We start from the raw sequence: 22,215 nt of genomic DNA, 5'->3' as shown, positions 1-22,215 counted from the left end.
CTTCATTAATGCTTTAAAATTCTCCAAAGACTTCAGATTCCATATTTGCTAAGCATGTTTAATTGAGGACATATTTGCCTCTAAGGTCAAGGGTTTTCTGCTTTTTAGAGATTTCATCAATGCCATGTGACCACCTAGAATGAGTGGCAGTGCTTTTTGGAGACCAGAAAAATATTCATTAACTGCTCCTGAGGGCTTAGAGTGCACATAAGCACGCAATTGATAACCCACCAAGCTATATCAACTGCCATTCATGCTGCTGTTATTTAAAATTTAAACCTCAATTGATTGGTAAGTCACCATCATGGAGAGTGCAAGCTGAATTTCTTCTCAGATTCTAATACATTAATTTTGCTGACATTTTTCTCCAAAGTGACGTTCCAATCACTTATATTTGACTCATATCAGAGGTACACAGGTAGCATTAGGGGCCCACACTGGATATTAGCCATGCCCTGACAGAGAATCAAACCCCAACCTTCTGAGTCAGCGGTGTAACCCACTAAGCTAAACCTCTGTCTTCCTTTGTGTTTGGAGTTTGTAATAATGTTATATATTGTCCTGCACATCTACTCGAGTTCTAGCTGAAAATATACTATAGCACACTTTTTATCAATGTAATGTGAAGTATTATGAGGTGATCGTGTTTGACTATTCGACTGCTGGCTCAGTGGACGACACACCTGTCACCGCTGTATGGTTTAATGGCGCAAGAGGTACAGAGTTCGATTTCCTGTTTGTGCACTGCTCCCAGCTTTGTAAAGACCCCTTGAGTCTCTATGGTGTTTGTGCGTAATAATAAGTGCCGACATAATGCTCTCGTAATCCTGATTTCAATTTAAGTATTAAAAACTGCATTAAAGTACATATATTTTTCCTTTCTACATTTAATGATTGTGTACATGGATATCAGTATTTCTGAACAGTAGCCTTATGTTGTTTTTAATTTAACTGAGTTGTTCTTTTGTGTCACTCCAACAGTGAACTAAAGCTAAACCTACGAGACCAGTGAACAAACCAGCGTTGTGGTCTTTGACTGCCCTCTATTGGTGGTAACAACACAACAACACAACTTTACAGGAGGGTTATGTCAGATTGTCGGGGTAAAAGCCTGTAGTGACAGAATACAAACAAACTGGAATGATACAGACAAAATCAATTGGGCTTATCTCAACTAAGATTTGCATCTCGTACGTTATAACATAAATCAGCTTATTTTTGTTTATTGAACAACAATATGGGAATAAATACAATGCACATGTAGACTATAAGGTGCTGAAAGGCAAATAAACTACCCCCCCCCCCCCCCACGAACCTCAGCAGGTCAGATGGCAGAATGCAAATTGTACATTACTGACAGCTTTTCCTCTTAGCCATTTTATGTAATTGTTTTATGGTTAAATGCACAAATACAAATGTGTACAAGAACTTTGCTAGAGAAAGATTTACCATTTGACATACTTTCATGCCGAAACACACGAATCATGAGTGATGCATTTATCCAAGCCCAGTTACTGACCATTAGAAATGTGTGCAGGATATATATGGACGTGGGAGGATGTGGACGGGACGACTAGTATGGGGAAGATGACCCCAGACAGAAATTAAAGAATTGATATTATTTTTGAACCATATTTATTTATTTATTCCCGTTTCGTCGTGGCCTCTTTCATTGTTGACTATTCTGCTCAGTTTTCAAATTTCATTTTTGTGAGAAATGTTTCATGCTAATAAGATTTGTATTCTGAAAAATTGAATAATATTTTTTTTTAAATAAAACAAAAAATGATGGGGAAGATATTTTTTTGCCAAGAGAGCATAGCGGGTGGCGGTAATGCACCTTGAATGCTCGGCGCCGCTCGCCATTCAAACAAAAGAAGAAGAAGACGTAGGAGAAGATCAGACGGTGATGATGGGGGGATCCAGCTGATCTCGGGTCCGCTGCGGCTCCGCTATGTCGCCGAACTCTACACTCGTCGTCGCCTTTTCTCGCGAGAAGCCGCGAAGTTTCCGGTGTTGTGTATGTTCCTGGAAACATGGCGGCCAGCTTCCGCGGCCGTCCTATCCGGAGTCTTCGGATGCGGGGTAAGCGTGAAAAACTCGCTTCGGCGGCACATGTAATTGCGGTATATTGCAAAAGTAGATCTCCCCAGGCACGTGATGATGTCGGCGTGGCGCCTCACCATGCGCGCGGTGTGTGTTTTCTGACAGGTCGGAATGACAGCGGGGAGGAAAACGTACCGCTGGATCTGACCAGAGGTAAGAGCAGAGGCTTCATCACATCACCCCGAGAGCGGTTGTTGTTCAAAATGGATGAGGGGCATTTCTGCAAACGCCGGCGCCGTGAAGTGAACCCCCCCCGCCCCAGTCGTCGGTGCATTTTAACCTGCCGGTGCCGCCGCCGCGCTGTCACTCTCCTCCGTCTGCTCCGTCCAGCAGTGTTGCCAGTTAAATCATAATAACAGGCGGCGGCGAGCTAACCAACTAGCAGTGTTAGCATTAGCTAGCTGCCACAGCTAACCAGCCATGACGACGGTCTGTTGTTTTTCGGGTCGTGTCAGTGGACAGAGTGCACCTCTATCAGGCCTCAAGAGTGCTACAGCCATGCGGTGGTCGTCTCTAGGTGTGGGACAAATGTGGTCTCGGGGCTGTTGGCTGAGTAACGATCAGACCACACGGGCTGTGCAGGTTGTTTTTCTGGTGGCCCTCCGATACGCAGGCTGGCCAGGTCTTCTCCTCCGTCAGCATCACTGCGCACCACTTGTCAATCCCTGGCTCCGGCACCCACGCTGGTTTTAATTACCACCATTCTGGCTTATTTTGCACCTGAAATGCCATATAAATAGGAAGCCTGCACTATGTTAGTGCCGGTTACATGATGGATGGGGCTGGGGGCTCTCAATCTGCCAACTGTTTCATCATGGAATTGCAAAATATGCAATGTGTAGAATATCGGTCGTCCTCAATGTTAAATTTCAGGTCAGGGTAAGTGACACGATATTTTGTGCAATCCTAATACCGACGATGAAATCATGTCCGTTCCTAAAACTTCCAATGTAATCTAGCTGAAAATTCCTATATTAAGATCGTGTCAAATGTTTTTCTCATGCGTATTCTTACATGGACAAACGATCGACTTGAGACTGAATGACTATATGCATATTGCCTATTTAGATTATTCCCCTTTCAGTATGTGGACCTCAGGCTATATCTGATAAATGGGTTCAACATTAGATTTTACCCCAAGCTTTGCAGAACATGCTTGCCAGTGCTTGTTTAATTTCAATATCACAGATATACGAATAACACTTTTTTGTAGTAGTTTTCTCTCATGGGTCTTATCACATTTGTACATTTTGTACACATGAATTCAGTCCTTGCCAATACACTTTGCAATTGTTGATATTTCTTAGCTCCTAAGTGTGCTTTTATGTGTTTATTGATATTGATTTGACCGATGGCTGTTACTGTTTGACAGATTCAAACTGAATCTGGCTCATCCTTTGGTTAACATACAGGAGATAATATCGTATACAATTTGTTAAGCTGATGTATTGACCATTTCTGCAGCAGTTATCCGTTTGTTGAAAGGCAGTTCCTGGAGTTGGTTTGATATTTTTTTTAAAAAAGGAACTGAAAACGCGGCTCAAGTCTGCTTTTACTGTCTAGACCTTGTTTTGACTGTACACACTAATTTAGTTTGACCAGCTGGACCAACTTCCTTCCTGCAACATATCAAATACAGTTTATTTACTGCTATTTTGGCAATATGGCTTAATGCTTTTCTTGGTTACATTGTATTTCCTTTTTGTTCTTCTGCAGAACCATCAGAAAACTTCCGTGAAATCCTCCAAAATGTGGCCAAACCACATGGAGTCAGTAACATGCGCAAACTGGGCCACCTGAACAACTTCATAAAGGTAACTCTGCCAAACAATGATGTTTTTTTTAATTTATTTATCACTTTAGGCAGTCTTGACTACACAGAAAATTATTGAAAGCAATAAATTGTATGTTTTTTTTCTCTCTCCCAAAACCCCTGTTAAACTGCACATATACGACCATCCTGCTTTTCAGGATGGTTGATTCACTCTTCCAAGATAATCTGTGAAGGTTGACTAGCTGTGCTTCTTGTCCTCTGTACTGTCACGACTAACCTCTCCTTGATCCTCTTGTCTTGGGTGTTGCTGCCAGTAGACCTAGCGGTGCCTGTCATTGTGATGCTGACAGTGACTGTACCAGGAGCTTGAGGGATGGTAAAGCACTCTGGCCTAATGTGCATCAAGAGCAGCACCCTGACTTTGAAATCTGGGAGTTGTAATGTCTGCTTATTGTTCTTATGAACCCCAGATACTATCAGTTCTAAAATCTCTATTTTTCCAAACTTTGTTCTATGTTATATTGTTGAGGATAAAAGTAATTGGTTTCCAGTAAAAACTGAATGATGTGCTTTTTAAACGTTTTTTACACATCAAGGAGACCGACTTAATTGTGTTCATCATAACTGAAACACAAAACAAGTGATCAGAGATTTTAACAGGCACCAGATAAGAGATATAAGATGCTGAGCCCAAGCTGAATGATTGGGTTAAGGGTATGTGTGTGTCCTACTTATCAGTAGACAGTGACTGGGATGCACAGATTTATTGTTTGCAAATGAAAAAAGAAGGAAGAATGTTTGTATTTAGTTGCTTTTTCTAATCTTTTTGTGTTTCACTGCAGATGGAGAAGGTTTTAAAAGCAAAAGTGGTTTCATGGAGTGGTGTTTATAGTGCTCTAAGATTTGAGTGATTTTCTTCGTATTGACAAGGCCTGTGTCGGTCCTGTGATGGCCTAGTCAGATGTCCAGACTGTTTTTCTTCCTTTCATCTTACACATACTAGAATAGTCCTGAGCCTTACTGTTATTTTGAAAAGCAATAACAGGGTCTACAAAATGGCTTGCGACACTGAAAGCTAAGTTTGAGGCGATTTTGTTCACCATCTTGTCATTGAGAAAATGTCCAATTCAACAACCTCGGGCAAAAGTATGTTAGACACTCGCTTATTTCTGCCAAACCACACTGCGTCGTAAAACCACATCTGACTGTCTGTCATGTACATGTTGTGGCCGTGCAGCCAGTGTGCGCTGGCCGTCAGAAAACTGTGCAGCTGGTTCTGTAGTGGACTGAAGGCTGAGTGTGAGACTGAGTTGTGCATCTGTAATCCATTCACCTAACTCCCTTGTTTACAACTGACAGGAGGGTAATAGCCATGACGTGTATTTGTGTATCTGTGTGTATACGTCTGTTGGAGCACCATGCCTCTGAATTCCTTATAAGGGTTCCAGGACAGTGAGGGTGACCTAAACCCCCCCTTTTGTAATCATAGCCTCCATCTACCACCAGTGAAAGCAAAAACAAGTCTGTGTCAGTGGTAGGTGGAGAACTACAACAACAAACACACCGTCAAGGCTGCAGGAAAGTGTTGTGCTGTTTGTTAGTTTGTTGCTTCTTTGACTCAAATATTGTTTCACTGTGAGTGTCTCAGGTGCAGGATGCTACCATTTTGGAGACCTGGAACACCATGAAGTTTCAGTGCCAACATAATACCTTTGCTAGGCTTGCTTTTATCCATGAAGTAATGCTAATGCAGACCTTTTATGAATCAAATCATTCATGTTCTATCATTGTCTCATAGCTGCTATGCAGCATTGGCCACCGTGAAGAAAACATTGGGTTTACACACGAAGAAATCATCATTTGGTAAGTTTGTCTGTGACCAGCAGTTGTACACCATGTGCTTTTTATCAACATGAGCTCTTTTTTTCCAGTTCATCGGTTTGTTATTTATGCAGCCAAGTAAAAAACATTAATTAGCAAAACTCGGTGCATGACATTAATTTAAGTTTTTAATTAAAAAAACTGTAAGAAATGTGTCTTTTTGTAAAGGATTAATACATCTTTTGCTATGTCCAGTTTATAATTTTGCACTTTGAATTTGAACCCTCAGTCTTCGACTCGCTCTACTGAATGAGGCCAAGGAAGTGCGTGCGGCAGGGTTGCGGGCGCTCCGCTACCTCATTAGAGACACCAACGTTCTGCAGAAGGTCCTCAGACTACAGGTGGACTATTTAATAGCCAGGTGAGATCATGCTTTTACCATTTACATAGAAAAATCAGGCTTCATTTTTTCCATCTTGTGTTAACGCATATTCCTTTTTAGAGGAAGTTGCTTGATTTGTTCAGAAATTTGCCAGGTTCCTTTGAAGTGTAATGCTTCAGTCATGCCCAAAAGTTTATTTTCTCTTACTTTATGGCTGTGGTGAAAAGAAATGGACATGACGGATTATGCCTCTGTCTTGTTTCAGATGCATTGACATCCAGCAGAGCAATGAGGGGGAAAGAACTCAGGCTCTGAGACTAGTACGAAAGGTAAGATATGGAATGCAGTATGAATATTTTTTTTAATTTCCATTCCTCTGCAGCCATTAATTTGTAGATTCAGTGTCATAACACGTGGGGGGGTTCGCCCTCTGCCCTCAGAGCTCACAGCACAGTGCCAGCAGAAAGATCATTGGGTTAGCAGCAGTGTCAGTGTGCGGACACTTTGTACGAGTCTGCAGGCACGGTTATTTATAGCTATTTCTGTAGTTTACTGTAAACCTTCCTCACACACATAGAGTCAGGCTCTGTCTTCAGAAAAGAACTAATGACCATACAGGTAGTAACATGACCCCTGTGTTCATGACATATAGTCTGGCCTCTTACCATACAATGCTGTTCTCTTTCACCTCTTACATTCTACATTCTTAGACATGTGACCCTCAAAATACATTCAGGTACTAATTTGAATTTCTAAGATGGATCCTCAGTCCAAGAACAAGCGCCCCCAAAAAACCCCATTGTGGTTATTTTTTGTGTCTTTGTCCAGGCTTGTTCGATGTGTCATTTTCTCTCTACTGTCCCTCCTCCTGTAGATCATCACGGTCAATGCAATGCTTTTCCCCACCTCAATCACAAACTCTCTAATTGCTGTTGGGACTGATGGACTCCAAGAGAGAGACCGCATGGTCCGCGCGGCCATCGCCATCGTATGCGAGCTTGGTGAGTGTCTGGCTTTTGTTAGTGGGCCCTCAGGAAGTTGCTATGTTCGTGGACAGAAAAACCTTGTGAACTACCTTATTTGTGAGAGAGAAGAATACAAAACCACTTCATTTTTTGATTTTTTATTTGCTGACTATTTGCACATGCAGCCCTGAAGAACCCAGAGGTGGTGGCAAAACGAGGAGGCTTCAGCACCATCCTGAAGAACGTGATTGACTGTCAGCTGAGTCGCATCAACGAAGCACTGATCACCACCATCCTGCATCTACTCAACCACCCACGTACTCGCCAGTACGTGCGGGTGGACGTCGAGCTAGAGGTACACACGTATATGAATTCAGAGGAAGCTGCTGTTCATAAATGAGTTGGTGTATCCCAGTCAGGATTAACAGCTGTAGGTTGCCCCGTCTCTTTCCCATGGAGCTTACAGTAATCAGTTACAACATTTCTCTAAAGCCTCATTGTCCGTAAACAGACACCTGGGAAACAAGCATCTCATCATTACAGTCATTATATCCAAGGATGTCATATGAGAACTATAGCAGGTTCATTATTGCAGCAAAATGTCTGGTGGGAATATTTAAGAATGCCTCTAGTTAATTAAAGGGTTATATTTTGTACTCATTCATCTTATGTGTGTCTGTCTCTCCTGTCTGTTTGTCCTCCAGCAAATCCTCGCCCCTTTCACAGATTTTCACTACCGGCACAACGCAGACACGGCTGAAGGGCAACTCAAGTGAGTGTGTGTGGCAAGGGCTATAAAGAGTGCTACTGTTACAGTAGAGACAAAAACGATAGTGTTCTGACATTTCCCTCTGTTTACTGTTTGCTGTGTTCCTAAATTAGTATCACCATGCGTTGAGAGAGTTGACGGTTCGTATAGTGATTTTGCGATAGGACCCATGTTGTCGGGGCTATTTGACTCCAGAATGACTTCCCCTGAGGTTGTGAAGCAGACTGTCACGACAAGCCTTTAAGTCACTCTGAATGATTTGCCTTTACATGAAAATGTCTTTTTTTTATTCTCTTCAACTTTTTTTTAAGTTTTGATATTTGAACATTTGTGAAATGTTTTTCTCTGCCCTTTGCAAAGAGAGATCACAATGATGTTGTGTGTATGGAACATATTGCCTTGTTATTAATGTGCATGCATGTTTTCATGTTCTCAGGGAGGACAGAGAGGCCCGTTTCTTGTCGAGTAGAATGGCCATAGTGGCAGCCTTTCGCTCGTGGTCTGGTAAGGGCTTAGATGTAGTGATACGTGGATGTGAATACTTTGTGTTATATTAAATGGTTTTTTTCGGTGGTGGGAGGGGGGGTTCCATTCATTTTAAGGGTATCATGAGTTAATTCTGTCTCTTTTCCTCTTTTTATTACTCAGGGATTATCAACCTATGCAAGGCTGGAAATTCTGGAATCCAGTCTTTAATCGGTTTACTTTCCATACCAAATATGGAAGTTAGGGTGAGTATTGCAACAGCTACATATCAAATATTTACAGATAATGTGAGTAAGAACAACCAACCGAGACCTCACTGATGTGCAAATCTCTTGTCAGTAAAGTGCCTTCGTCCCCTCAGCTTTCATTTTACTGTAGCTGTAGTGAGAAGGAGAATTAAACCAACTCTGCGTTCGAATTAGGTATCAAAGGACAGAGCGAGATATATTTTGTCATCATGGCACAGACTGATCACGGTGAAACGATGGCTCCTTAAGCCCTTAGATCACACTGTTTCACAGCAGTTAAATGAGGGAATTGGAAGTTCATTTGCCAGTGCTGCTTAATCTGCTTGTGTCATATCAAACATGCATGTCATCTAATTGCTTCAATGTAATTTGCCCTGCAGAAAGGCTTGTTGGAGGTGTTATACGAGATATTTAGGCTACCTGTGCCCATCGTAACTCAAGACTTCACAGAAGCGGTTCTAAGTGTCGGTGAGGAAAACATTTTTTTATTTTGATAATTAATTCATAGATTTTGGGGGGATTTTAAATACAGCATTTAATAGGTGATTGCAGTTTGGCTATGCAACCTTGTATGGTCATGACATAAAAATATTTTTCCCCCGCACTAACATGCTTTGTACATATTTCACTCACACACAGTATACACTAATCTTTGCTCTTATTTACGTTAGACCCTGCCAGGTTCCAGGACACCTGGAGACTCTCTGATGGGTTTGTTGCTGCTGAGGCCAAAGTCATCCTGCCCCATCGGGCCCGCTCCAGGTGAGAGAATAGACATGGAATTTGTTGAAAAACTGTTGTCTTTTCAGTGCTTACATGAGCCATGAAGTTTTTTTTTTCCCTGGGTTGTCTGTTCATACATCACTTGACCTGATTAGACATTGGTGCTCAAAGCTCGAGGACGCTGACGCCATAACTCAAGATTTAATGTGCTAATTATGACAGACCAAGCTTCTTGAAGAAGTGATAGCATTGTTTATCCCCAAAAAGTCTAAGGTCAACTTCACTGTGACATCACAAAGACAGCACTTTTTTTTAGAGTTGGTTTGATTGAGACCATATTTTCTGCAGCTTGACTGGCTGGCGGAGGAATACAACCACAAAGCACTAATTCTGTTTTCTATTCTCTTTATTAGGCCTGATCTGATGGACAACTACCTAGGATTTGTCCTGTCTGCCTTTATCACCAGTGGGCTGTTAGAGGTGAGTTATTGTTTTGTTTTGAAGACTTTTGCACCTAAGGGTTGATTTATATTACAGTTGGAACATACTACCATCTACTACTAGCAAACAATATTAAGCATGAATAATTTTCAGGAGTATCACACGTCATCATTTCTCTGATTGTATTGTGTTTTTGATTTTACACCACGTCTGATTACGTAACCATAACCTTTTTTCTTGCCTTTCTTTTGTCTCTGCAGGGTCTTGTTGAAGTTGTGACCAGTAGTGATGACCAGCTTGCTATCAGAGCTACCATCCTGTTGGGAGAACTTCTACACATGGTAATAAATACATCTGGAAAATGTGAATAAAATATTATTTTGGCCACTGCAATCTTGCACACTGAAAATGCCAAAAATGTTTCTGCTTATTTGTCGCTGCAAAATAAACAATTGAAGATGTGTGATAAGCTGCCTACTACAACAGAGTCACTGTGATTGTAATTCAAATTCATCTTTGCTTTTTCTTCCACCCGCTTCTCTCGTGTTTAGGCAAACACCATCCTTCCTCATTCCCACAGTCACCACCTGCACTGCCTTCCCACCCTCATCAACATGGCAGCCTCCTTCGACATCCCCCAGGAGAAACGACTGTGAGTACAGTCTGCCACAGCCACACGTCTTTTCCAAATTCAGTAATAGCACATATTTATTTTGCAGAACTTTGCATTTCTCACTCTTTAACAGTGTACCCAATACACTTCAAGAAATCAACTAGAATGTCACACAGTAGAACGCATACCTATGCCAAGGCCCAACAGTCCCCTTAAATTGAATCAAGTCACACCAAATTGCACACACTCCTAGATCAGTCTCCTAAATATGCATCATTTCTTTTTTTCACTAAGATCCATGCATTAGTCCCTGGGGAATTGGTGAAAATGTCAAAAGTGCCCTATTTTGCAATGTTAAAGTGGGAAAAAAATGAATACCTAGATCGCTCTCGCCAAAATTTAATGGATTCTTTCTTGGCCCCTGTCCCATCCTCCCAGCAAGTTCCTTGAAAATCAATTCAGTAGTTTTTGTGTTATCCTGATGACAAAAAAACTGAGAGGAGCGAAAACATAACCTCCTCAGAGGAGGTAATTATAGATAACACATTACAGGGTCCCTACGCAGTATGGAATTTGATTGGAGTAATTTCCAGGTCTAAGAGTATGGAAAATATTTGTTTTTCCAGACTAAACAGACGTGGGTCCAAAATTTAAAAAAACTAAAGATCCGTCTCAATCTCTCTAGTCTACTGAATCATTTTCCCACGGTCAGTGTAAAACGTTGCCATAGCAACACGCTCTCTGTACCTGCCACTGCCACTAGTGTAACTACAGAGCCGTTGTATGCACATATATCTATGACAGGTGGAAATAATTCCTATAAACTGCGCATTATTAAATTATCCTGGTGATATCTATTTAATTTCTACTCTCATTTCCCCTGTAGATAAAAAACAACAACACATTTACTAAAAATGACTGAGTTCTAATATCAATCTTTTAATATGAAAATCTGTCCTAGAACAGGTAACAACGGTTTATTTATACTCGGATTTCAAATATGGTCTGAAAAATCTACCGAGAAGTCTGGAAATACAAGAAATTTGAAATGGAAAATGTGGAGGAACCCTGATATTACCAGTGTGTTTTCTATAAATCTAAACCAAATTTGGGCAGTTGGAAAAACATCTCCAATATTTATTGTTGTCTATGTTCCAGTCGTGCAAGTGCAGCAGTCAACAATCTCAAGCGTTTCCATGAGAAGAAGAAGAAAGGTTTGATACCACACAGTCTTTACCTGGACCACATCATCCGCAAGTCTGTGTCTTCACCCAGCCGCAGAGAGTCCCACTCACGTGTCCACAGGGATATCTATGTCATTAAGGTAAATATAAACACAGTTCTCAGATTCTAGATTCAAAGTTACAAGCTACCCTCTGTGTCACAGCTGAATATTAAGGTTGATTAAAGGAACACATTTCAGTATATATGCTTATTTCTCCTACCAAGAGCTGTGTGTTCAGTATAAACATCTGTGTTGTGTTTAGTTTGGCTACGCACAAACACTGAAAAAGGGGAAACGGGTACAGTCGCTTCCCTCACAAAAAAATATATTATTTTGAGTGCATAAGTGCATTCACACAGACAATTATGGCAACATACAAGTACCTGGATGGTGTGTTCAAAACGGTCAAAAAATTGAGTACATAACAATTGAGGAATTTGCGGCAATCATTATTTCCATGTCACATGAGATTGGGCGCACACAAGAAAGTAAAACGTAAAGTATTTAAGTTTTTTAATCCAAGAATGACCTGGACGTTGTTAAAGCTGTGTGCAGCCAACTGTTAATCACCAAATGGCTTCAATTTGCCATCAAAATAAATTTACCACTTTGATTATTTCTATTTTTTACTTGTTAAATATGCAAAATACAATGTGAGATTGAGGTGCTGCAGTTGTGAAGTTATTAGAAAGCTGTTTTCCTATTTTTCATATTGTAAAATCAATGTTTCAGGACACAGAAGAAGCACTGATGCTGAACCTGAGAGACAGTCACATTCTCAACCACAAGCAGAACCTGGAGTGGAACTGGTTGCTGATTGCCACCATCCTCAAGGTCAGGCTTCTCTCATGTTCACCACAAACTGTGAACTTATTTTTCCTGTCTAAGATTTAAATGTTGTTGTTTTTTTCTCCCAGTGGCCAAATGTAAACCTCAGGAACAACAAAGATGAACAGATGCACAAGTAAGACCCCTTCACATAATCATAAAGCCACTGCAAAATGTGAGATAGTTTCAAATCCTCCAAAAGTTTGTTTTAAATCCTTTTTTTCTTCTCCGTGTGATGCAGGTTTGTGCGGAGGCTGCTGTACTTTTATAAGCCCAGTAGTAAATTATATGCAGGACTGGCACTGGATCACGTAAAGGCCAGACAACTCACTGTGGTCGGTTGTCAGTTTGTTGAGTTTCTCATGGACTCTGATGAGGTAAGAGAAGTTTGCACAAACACACACATTCCTGTTTTAGCTTTTTTGTCATTTTCTAATTTGCCTCTCCTGCTGCTCCTCTTCGTCTTTCTCTTGTCACCAGGATGGCCATGGTTACCTGGAGGACCTTGTGAGGGACATGGTGTCATGGCTTTCCTCGTCCTCAGGACTGAAGCCCGAGCGCTGTCTCCAGAGCAACGGCCTGCTAACCACGCTCAGCCAACACTATTTCCTCTTCTTGGGAACACTCTCTGCACACCCACAGGGAGTCAAACTGCTGGAGAAATGTGGCCTGTTTCAGTGGTGAGTGAACAGAAAAAACCCTACAGCTTATCCGAGCCTGGATGAACAAGACACATTTGATTGTTGAAAAGATGCATCGGTCACAAAATTCCCTGACATAATGTCTGCACTTTTTATGTGTATTTGCAGCCTGCTGAATCTCTGCTCTGTGAAGAACCAGGATGCTGTGCTGAAACTCTCTGTAACCACACTGGACTACAGCAGAGACGGTCTGGCCAGAGTGATCCTCTCCAAGATCCTCACTGCTGCTACTGATGTGAGTCAGCCACAGGAACACGAGACATACGGTCATAGAAATATGTCTGAGACGTGAAATTTCCTTGTGCTCATCTGTGTCCATCAAGCTGTTGTTAGTTGGAGATACATTTTGCTACTGCAGGATCATTATGTAAGGAAAACATAATTTCATTGGAAAACTAGAATGACACTCAGTAGAGTGCATTCCTCCACCAAGGCAAAACTATCCTCAATATTTCTGTCTTTACTTCAAGGCCCATACATTGTTTCCTGCGGAGATAATGCCAAGGAAAGTCACCAAAAATTCTGCCCCTTTATCGTTATTAATTTTTGAGTTCTTCTCTCGCCTGTGCCAATTCCATTACCAAGTTTGGTGCAAATTTTTACAGTACTTTTTGTCATTCTGAAAATTAAACAAACATACCAATGAACAGACAGGTGAAAACATATTCTTCTTAGTGAGGTTACTAGCGTCTCTCTACAAGAACTACAATAACAATGCCTTCTTGTTCTTTCTCCCACAATGCTTCTTGTCTCGCTGAGCAGACGTGCAGGCTGTATGCCACCAAACACCTCCGTGTGCTGCTGCGTGCCAGCGTAGAGTTCTTCAGTAGCTGGGGTATGGAGCTGCTTGTCACTCAGCTTCATGACCACAGCAAGGTTGTTTCCATGGAGGCTCTGGACATACTGGATGAGGCCTGTGAAGACAAGGTGACATGAATCGCTAACTCACTTAAAGCTGTCAATTGACTGTGGTTCTCCTGTGCAGCTCAGTGAAAAACCGAATGGTTGTATAGCAGAGCATTGTAATGAAAAGTACATGCATGTTCAGTTTTATTTGTTAATTAAGTGAGCACAGAAAAATAAATGTTAGTCTCGAAGAACGGTATGGAAAAAAACCTTTTCCAAACACAAATTTGATTGCCATGAAAGAGGCAGTGAAAGAATTATGGAATCACCTGGACTTGAAAACCGGGTGTGTTTTCTGTTCTATTTATGATGGTGTAGTCTGACTTGTAACGTTGCTTTATCACAGGCCAACCTTCATGCGTTAATCCAGCTGAAACCAGCTCTGTCCCATCTGGGGGACAAAGGCCTCCTGCTGCTCCTCAGGTAAGTGTTAACTCCCATTTATTGCTTTTCTAACTCTGTTTCGTGGGCTGGGTAAACAATGGTTTCATTCATACCTTGTGATGCTATGTTGCACTCCAGCTGCAGTTACATCACCTCTTGACCACATGCGCATCTGGTTTCTGCTGTTTAGGTTCCTGTCCATTCCTAAAGGATTCTCCTACCTCAATGAGAGGGGCTATGTCAGCAAACAGCTGGATAAATGGCAGAAGGTATTATCAGGATATTGGCAGGCCCCCAATAAAGTCATCCACTTAATAATATTTTTTTAATTCATATGGCAAGACAACAGACTAACAGAAGTTTTGCTCTGTGACCTCAATGGATTGCAGGAATACAACCTTAAGTATGTGGACCTGATAGAGGAGCAGCTCAACGAAGCACTGACAACCTATCGCAAACCCGTGGATGGAGACAACTACGTCAGACGCAGCAACCAAAGGTGAGATGCTTGACTCAAAGACTGTATGAATTTTTGGTCTGCGGTACCTGATGAGCCACTGCTGCAAATTGTATTTTTCTTACTCCTCTGGTTGTGTCTCCAGGTTACAAAGACCAAATGTCCATCTTCCTGTGCACTTGTATGGTCAGCTGGTCCATGACAAGACAGGCTGCCATCTTTTGGAGGCTCAAGTAAAGATTGCGGCACACTCCATTCTTTATTTTATTTTATTTTTTATTTCCTACATCTCTTTCTCTGGGTAGCAGTGGGATGTCCAGATTTAGCTGACTTTGTTTTTACCGTGTGTCTTCTGCCTTTTTTCAGAGTGTGGTCCCTGACCTCAGCTACACAGTCCGCTCCCCGATGCTGGACACCTGGGAGGGCATTAAACAGCTGAAGGCTGCTCTCTGGGCACTGGTATGGGACACTTGCTGTCAATTTATGTCACCTCAGTTAACCTGTTACTGTAATATGGATGGTTCCAAAGAGATGGCTCTGATAGAGTCCGTTGTTTTCCTTGCAGGGCAACATTGGCTCCTCAAACTGGGGTCTGAATCTCCTGCAGGAGGAGAATGTCATTCCTGACATCCTCGCATTGGCTCAGCACTGTGAGGTGCTCTCAGTACGAGGGTAGGCTTACTACCATTTTCACCATTTTATAAATCTCACCCAACAAAACGGATGGGTGCAAAATGTTTTCTCAAAGTCTAAAACGGTTCTCCCATCAACAGGACGTGCGTTTATGTGCTGGGTGTCATATCCAAGACCAGGCAGGGTTGTGAGGTGCTGAAGCAGTATGGCTGGGATGCAGTCAGACACAGTCGCAGGACGTTGTGGCCTGTCACTCCAGACGAGGTCGACACACAGTTGACCTCTGAACTTTGCTCGGTGCCAAGCACGCTCAGTCTGAACTCCGAATCCACCAGCTCGCGTCACAACAGCGAGAGCGAGTCACAGCCAAGTATGTAGAGTTGCCTGTAAATTAACATTTGTAGACAGTTGAAAGAAATCCTTAGTGTTTTTAGATGATGTTCCACCATCATAGTAATTGGGTATTTTTGGGAGCAATTGTGATAGACAATTTGCCTTTTTTTTTGTGCTTCTGCTGTGATCTTAATCTATTCTTTGTGCTTTCAGACATGTACATACTGGATGATGACAAGTGTGATGTTCTGGACCAGTCAGATGAGCCCTCTTTCTATCTACACCCCAAACCTGTCAAGGACCGCAGCCCCTTCACAATCCTGGCCTCCACGCGCTTTGTTCGCACCCGCTTCCTAAACTCCCTGTCCCTTCCCAGCAAGAAACTGCGCTCCACCAGTGACCCCAAGACCCCGTCAGGGTCTCGCACCCCTACTGAACTCAAGACAGGGAGTATGAGGCGTAACAGGACGGTGACAGAACCCTCAGTCTACAGCCCAAACCAGGGGGATGTCTTCATCCCCATGTTTAATGGCAGAGGAATGCCAAAGAGTCCCACGGTGAGCCTGGAGACGTCCTTTGTTGGGACCAGGGGGGGCTCTGAGGAGCACCTTGTGGATGGAAGGCTGGCCAGGGGAGGAGGGTCAGGCCTTGGACTCAGCGGTCTAGGAGGGCACGGGGCTGTGGAGCACCCCAGCCGAGAGAGGGAGCAGAGCAGCCGAGAGCGTCTTGCAGGAGGAGACGGTGGCTCCTCTTCCAGTGGAGGCAATGTAGGAGGGGGCGGAGGAGGCAACGGCGGAGGTACTCAGTTTAAAAGCCGCAGTCAGAGTTTTAACACGGACACCACAACCAGCGGCATCAGCTCCATGAGCTCCAGCCCCTCAAGGGAGACCGTCGGAAACCCTGAGCATCCCGAACCCGAACCAGACTCTTCTGACTGTGTGAGCCTCAACACAGTAGTGTCTGCAAAGACTGTCAAGACACTCTCTTCCCTCACGCCCCAGGCTCAGACCAACCACATGTCCATGTCTAAGTCATCCACTGTCTCTCTGGTACCGCCCGGCTCCTCGCATACGCTCCCCCGCCGAGCTCAGTCTCTCAAGTCTCCTTCAGTTACCACCATCAAGAGCCTGGCCGACTGTAGCTTCATGTACACCAGCCCAAGAGACGCGCTGGGCTACGCCACGTTGAAGAGGCTGCAGCAGCAGAGGATACACCCGTCTTTGTCTCACAGTGAAGCCCTGGCTTCGCCTGCCAAAGACGTGCTGTTCACCGACACCATCACTATGAAGACTGGCAGCCTGGACTCTAGATTAACACCTCGCAGGTGAGTCAGCCATTGTGGCAGGGAATGCATGACCGTAAGCCAACACTTCTGCAACAGGTTTTTTTCTTTGTCGTCATGGGTTACTTTATTTTTTTCCCCAAATATGTTTGTCTTTGCATGATTAGAATGATGTGTGTTCACTTTGAGAAAGCTCAAAAAATGCCTCTGTCATTTGTGCTACTGCAGCGTAAACAGCTATGTTTTGGTTTCTGTCAGTGACAGATGTGATTCTGTTCTGTGTGCACCTTCTGCTGCGTCTGTCAGGATATCAGACAGGAGGGGTACCTGTCCAGAACCCAACGCCTTAAGTCCGTACCGCAGGCTGTCCAGAACATTCGTACCGTGGTGGGTGGGCCTACCCAGTGTCCTCCTTCAGTAGAGACGTAGCCTGTAGAACCGATCCAGACAAATGTGTGCTTGTTGCTTGTACTTGAGCTCACTGTAGCCCAGTAGTGTGAACGAACCCCATGTAGACTGGTCGTTGTTCGCTGGTTGTTTTTCCTCTTTGAGCTGTAACCCGTAGAAAAAGCACAGATAGGTGATACATGCCACAAAATCGATTTTTATTTGGGAAGTCATCGGCTCTGACTGACTGTATATCAAACAGTCTCTTCACAGTCACTGTTAAGCATTTTACACACAATAGGTAGTGATATTAACATGAAATCTCAAGTGAAAGCGATAGGTCCTCGGTCTTTAGAAATGAGTGGACAAATATATCTGTAAATTGCTTCCTTGATGAACCTCTTAAAGGTTTTGTCTATTAAAGGAAAGAAATACTGGAAAATGTACATCACAGGTAATGTACTTTTGGTTTTGTCAAAACAGTTTGGATTACTTTACAAATCATCAGAAAACTGTAAAGTTTGCCTGTCCTAAATTCAAATTCAATGGTATAAATTGCAGATCCCACAAATTCAGCAAATGTTTGAGATTTTTCTTCAAGAAAACAATTAATTGGTTGTCAAAATGGTGCCAACTCATTTTCTGACTTCCAAAAAACAAACATACCATGACATATATTGGTATTGTCCTGTGTTTAAAATATGCAGTTATATAGATTGATGGTCGTACTGACAGACAAAACCCCTTTTCCCGAGGATACAAATTCTTCTGTAGCTCTTAATAAGAACTTCAGTCCTTTACTGGGTATGTTTTTGTATCATTGTGAAGCTACACTCAACTGGTCATCAGGTACTTTAGTGTGTTGTAAAGCTCTACTGGCGTATCACATCCTCTGTTGTGAGTTTACGTGTAGTTGCTGACCTGGTAGCTTACGACAGTCTGTCTGGCATCAAAGCCTGTTGTGATCCCAACGTCCTTCTTGCCCTCTGCTCACTAAGTCTCTGTCTCTGTGCTTCCATCCAACATTTTTTTTTCACTCACTCCCCATGTTCCTTTTCTGTCCCAGTCTCTCCCCCCGGATCCTCTCACGCACCTCTCCTCTTGCCCTCCCTAGGTTTCTGAAAGCTCTGAGCTTTGCCTCTCTGGATAAAGAAGAACTCCTCAGTCCCATCAACCAAAGCACCCTGCACCGCTGCTCCTCAGTGCGCTCTATGGTCTCCAGTGCCACCTTTGGGTGCAACGATGACTACATTGGCCTCGCACTGCCCATGGACATCAATGACATGTTCCACATCAGAGACCTGGCTTACTTTCAGCAGAGGATCAGTCCGCCATCCGAAGAGCGAAAACGCTTCCTCTTTGGCGATGGAGATGGTAAATGCAAACTTCATGTGTAAATAAATGACAAGCTTTCGAATCACATTGGTTGATCTAAGTGTATTTGTGCTCACCATGGTTCTTCCCCCGGTAGGTGATCGACCTGCTGCCCCACTGCTAAAGCAGCAGTTCAGTATCTCTGAGCTGATCGTGTGCAGAGGTGACAGCCAGAACCACATGGTGGGTTCAGAGGAGACGGGACTACAGGAGCACTCTGAGGAAAACTGCCTGTACTGCGTGGGAGCCATCGTCCTGGGATACCAGACACAGCCGCAGTTCAACAGCACACAGACTCGGACAGGTGAAGGTGATGCGTGCGAACACACACACACGCACAGTCATTCCCATGGACATACTTAAAAATCAGAGCAGAATATTAAAAAATGCTTCTTTCTTTTCTTTTTTCTTTTTTTTCTGACAGACTATGTGGACTTCCCGTCATGGGGAGGCCAGGGCGGCCATCGTCTGGAGGTGATGCCTCAGTCCAAGTTCTCTGGGGTGTCGGGCTGCAGCGATGCTGCCGTGTCACAAGGGTCAATCTGTAGCACGCCGACACCTGCTGATGTCGTCATCGGTAAGAATAACTACAACATGCATGATATCATCTTAAATACCCCCAAAATATATATTTTAAGTAAACTACAGGTATCTCTTTTAATAAAACTGTTCAATATTATTTTACTTTAATATTTTCACCATATGAAATTCAGCCTCGCTGTTACTACCATAAGGTTGAAATGGTTGAATGTGTGAGATCCATCAGAAAACACAGACTCAGATAATCAGAACAAAGTTTGTGGCTAAAATAAAATTGTTTATTAGTATTTGATCATAATATCAAAGAAGTAGCTTGAAGCTCCAGTTTGTTTCTGTGCTTGACAGTGAATCAAACTACACTACATGTAGAAAAAGGAACAGAGAAAGAGCGGATGCACAAAGCAGCCGTGACCTGACTTGATTTATTATACGTTCTGCTGAAATGGTTGACAGAACTTGTTGAAGCCATTTATGGTATTATATCACTGACAGAGATACCAGTGCCGACCTGACGACATAAAGCAGTGGTACAGCTTCATATTTATTGGGGTGAATATTGAATATTTATCCATGTGTCCGTCAGGCGGAAAGGCGATATCAGAAGACGGCCCCGCCTCCCGAGTTCTGCTGAGGAAAGAGGTTCTCCGCCTCATCATCAACCTCAGCTCCTCCGTAGGAACCAAAGGCCACGAAACAGGACTACTGACGTAAAACTCTTTTACTGACTTGCATTTTCTGAGATGTATGTTCATTTGCAGAACAGAATAAATTTTTACTGAACTGTCGCCCCCCCATCCTCTCTCTTTAGGATAAAGGAGAAGTTTCCATATGCGTTTGATGACATCTGCCTGTACTCCGAGGTTTCTCACCTCTTGGCGCACTGTATGTTCCGCTTGACCTCGAGACGTTTCATACAGGAGCTTTTCCAGGATGTGCAATTCATGCCAGTAAGACAATAAACCACTTCCCTCCCATTCTGAATCTCTACATTTATCCCATGCACTCAAACATTTTCCCTCATCTTTTTTTCCCCAGATGTACGAGGAAGCGGAGGCAATCCTGATGAAGCTACCAAAACCTGTCGAAGAGGATGTTGACCCTCCTGCAGAATCCTGATCATCCCCTTTTGTGTTCCTCGCAAACCGCCGCCCTACAATAATGGAACGAATGCAAGTCTGAGGGAAATTAAATCTTGGCTCTTAGGATGGGGGAAATGTTTGGCATGTTTCTGTTGCCCAAAACAGAGTACCATGGCCAAGGACATCAAGGAAGTGTTCATCACTCACCTTTCTTCTCGCAAATACGAGCCGGGAAAAAGGACATCTGTATCTGTAAACAAAGTTTAACCTGACATGCCTAATGCTGTCTCAGACTTTATTTTCTTTATTTTTTTTAACAGGAAAAATGTGGAGCAGTTTAACCAAATACTGTTTTCAGATGGGTTGGCAATCATGAGCAACACTCAATAATACATCAACATAGTGTTTAAGGATGAGCTGGATCATTATCACAAAGACTCACGCTGTGTTAAAAAAAAAAAGAAAGAAAGAAAGAAAGAAAAAAGAAAATCTATCAACATTTGATCTCTTTCCAGAGGTGGTGTTTTTCTGTAATTAAATTAATAAGGCATGTTGTTTTGTCTACCCAGTGATTCCTCGGACCTGCGTTCTTTTCTCCTTAAGAAACAAAACACTACAGAGGAAAGGATCTGGAGCCTTCCTGGTTCACATCCCAGCCTCGACCTGTGATCTATCCTTGCGAGATATGTGCTTTTGCTTCTCTTGCCTCACTGCTTCCTACAACCTTCCGCCTCTTGTCAGCACAGACAGACAATTTTCTTTCTATTTCCTGTAACTCAGACAATCAAACATCACTATTATTGTATTTTCTAAAGCACTATTTACGCCAACCGTACACAGTACATGAGAATAGCATGTTATTCAATGCTAGTTTATGCCATCCTTAACTTCCTTTAGGACCTTTGATGTTTTTCTTGAGTCATTGCATTATTAGTGAGCTTCTCGGGAGGCGGTCGATCTTTGGGGGAAAATGCTCAGTTGCACAAGTTTTCTGTAGAATGATTCATTACAGATTTAGTACAAAACTCTGCTCAGAGACGTTTGCAAAACCTGCATAAGCCCAGCAGCTACCCAACTATGCCTTCTTAACTCCGTGCTTCACCTCCACTGCATGTGCAACACGCATGGCAAAGTTGTAACCTTAATGCGTTTCTTGCCTGTAAAACTTTAAAAATAGTTTGCCATTACATTGTAGGAATATAATTACCCCTGAATCTGTTTCCAAAATGCAATATCACTGTCTGTCATTGGCCAAGATGGGGTGGGGTGGTAGGGGGGTGATGATGACGAGATGATTTTTTAAAAAGGTTTCCAGGGAAACGGGGAACTCTGTTTCCATTGGCTTGTTTTTGCTATAATGCTGCTACAAAAATGGACTCGTAGAGAGATGATTCATAGATCAGCTGAGTGATGTCAGATCCGATCTATTTATTATATGTCTGTACCATAGAGTGAGCTCAACCAGAGAAGAAAAAAAAAAGTTATTTATATTTTTTCCTCAAGACTGTATTATAATTTAAAAAGTTTTTTGTTTTTGTTTTTTTGCCTGAATCGTGGTTTCCCTTGTATAATGTGTACAGTATGTTTTTGGGGGCATTGATGACCTACAAAAACATACAATCCTATCAAAGGGATGCATTGTTAATAAAACTAAATTTGAAATACCCAAGATATTTGACACATATTTCCACTTCCTTTATTTTCTTTTGTCACTCTTCTCCTTATTCACCACTTTGGTTGGGAAAAGTCGTTTTGTCT

The 22,215-nt window shown here is 42.6% G+C and overlaps 1 protein-coding gene across 5 annotated transcripts; it reads left to right on the top strand.

Annotated features, from left to right (window-relative positions):
* The first annotated feature begins 1,986 nt into the window (after window positions 1–1,986).
* LOC118314256 (rapamycin-insensitive companion of mTOR-like) lies at window positions 1,987–22,126 on the top strand. 5 transcript variants are annotated; one of them, XM_047329261.1, is made up of 38 exons: window positions 1,987–2,085; window positions 2,212–2,259; window positions 3,823–3,920; window positions 5,679–5,743; window positions 5,991–6,122; window positions 6,349–6,412; window positions 6,958–7,084; window positions 7,234–7,403; window positions 7,753–7,820; window positions 8,254–8,321; window positions 8,466–8,548; window positions 8,932–9,019; window positions 9,223–9,313; window positions 9,688–9,754; window positions 9,976–10,056; window positions 10,267–10,367; window positions 11,487–11,652; window positions 12,286–12,387; window positions 12,471–12,517; window positions 12,623–12,758; window positions 12,862–13,061; window positions 13,191–13,317; window positions 13,845–14,009; window positions 14,335–14,411; window positions 14,563–14,641; window positions 14,762–14,871; window positions 14,975–15,062; window positions 15,196–15,288; window positions 15,395–15,501; window positions 15,603–15,832; window positions 16,009–17,119; window positions 17,384–17,464; window positions 18,579–18,838; window positions 18,936–19,142; window positions 19,263–19,415; window positions 19,962–20,085; window positions 20,187–20,325; window positions 20,414–22,126. In XM_047329261.1, exons 1-38 carry the CDS (start codon window positions 2,037–2,039, stop codon window positions 20,492–20,494), a joined length of 5,283 nt encoding a protein of 1,760 aa, XP_047185217.1. In that variant the 5' UTR covers window positions 1,987–2,036; the 3' UTR covers window positions 20,495–22,126. The 5 variants fall into 5 exon arrangements, with proteins under 5 accessions (XP_047185217.1, XP_047185216.1, XP_035496468.1 ...); XM_047329260.1 differs by lacking the exon at window positions 17,384–17,464; XM_035640575.2 differs by lacking the exon at window positions 17,384–17,464 and having other exon boundaries at window positions 18,936–19,148.
* Window positions 22,127–22,215: the final 89 nt, after the last annotated feature.

Source organism: Scophthalmus maximus, chromosome 19, assembly GCF_022379125.1.
Source record: "Scophthalmus maximus strain ysfricsl-2021 chromosome 19, ASM2237912v1, whole genome shotgun sequence".
Taxonomy (NCBI): domain Eukaryota; kingdom Metazoa; phylum Chordata; class Actinopteri; order Pleuronectiformes; family Scophthalmidae; genus Scophthalmus; species Scophthalmus maximus.
The sequence above is the reverse complement of the archived record's forward strand: the minus strand, read 5'-3'. Positions and strand labels throughout refer to the sequence as shown.

Coding starts and splice junctions, on each gene's coding strand:
- LOC118314256 (XM_047329261.1), top strand. CDS start 2,037: ATGGCGGCCAGCTTCCGCGGCCGTCCTATCCGGAGTCTTCGGATGCGG. Junction 2,086..2,211: donor CCGGAGTCTTCGGATGCGGG/GTAAGCGTGAAA, acceptor GTTTTCTGACAG/GTCGGAATGACAGCGGGGAG. Junction 2,260..3,822: donor ACCGCTGGATCTGACCAGAG/GTAAGAGCAGAG, acceptor GTTCTTCTGCAG/AACCATCAGAAAACTTCCGT.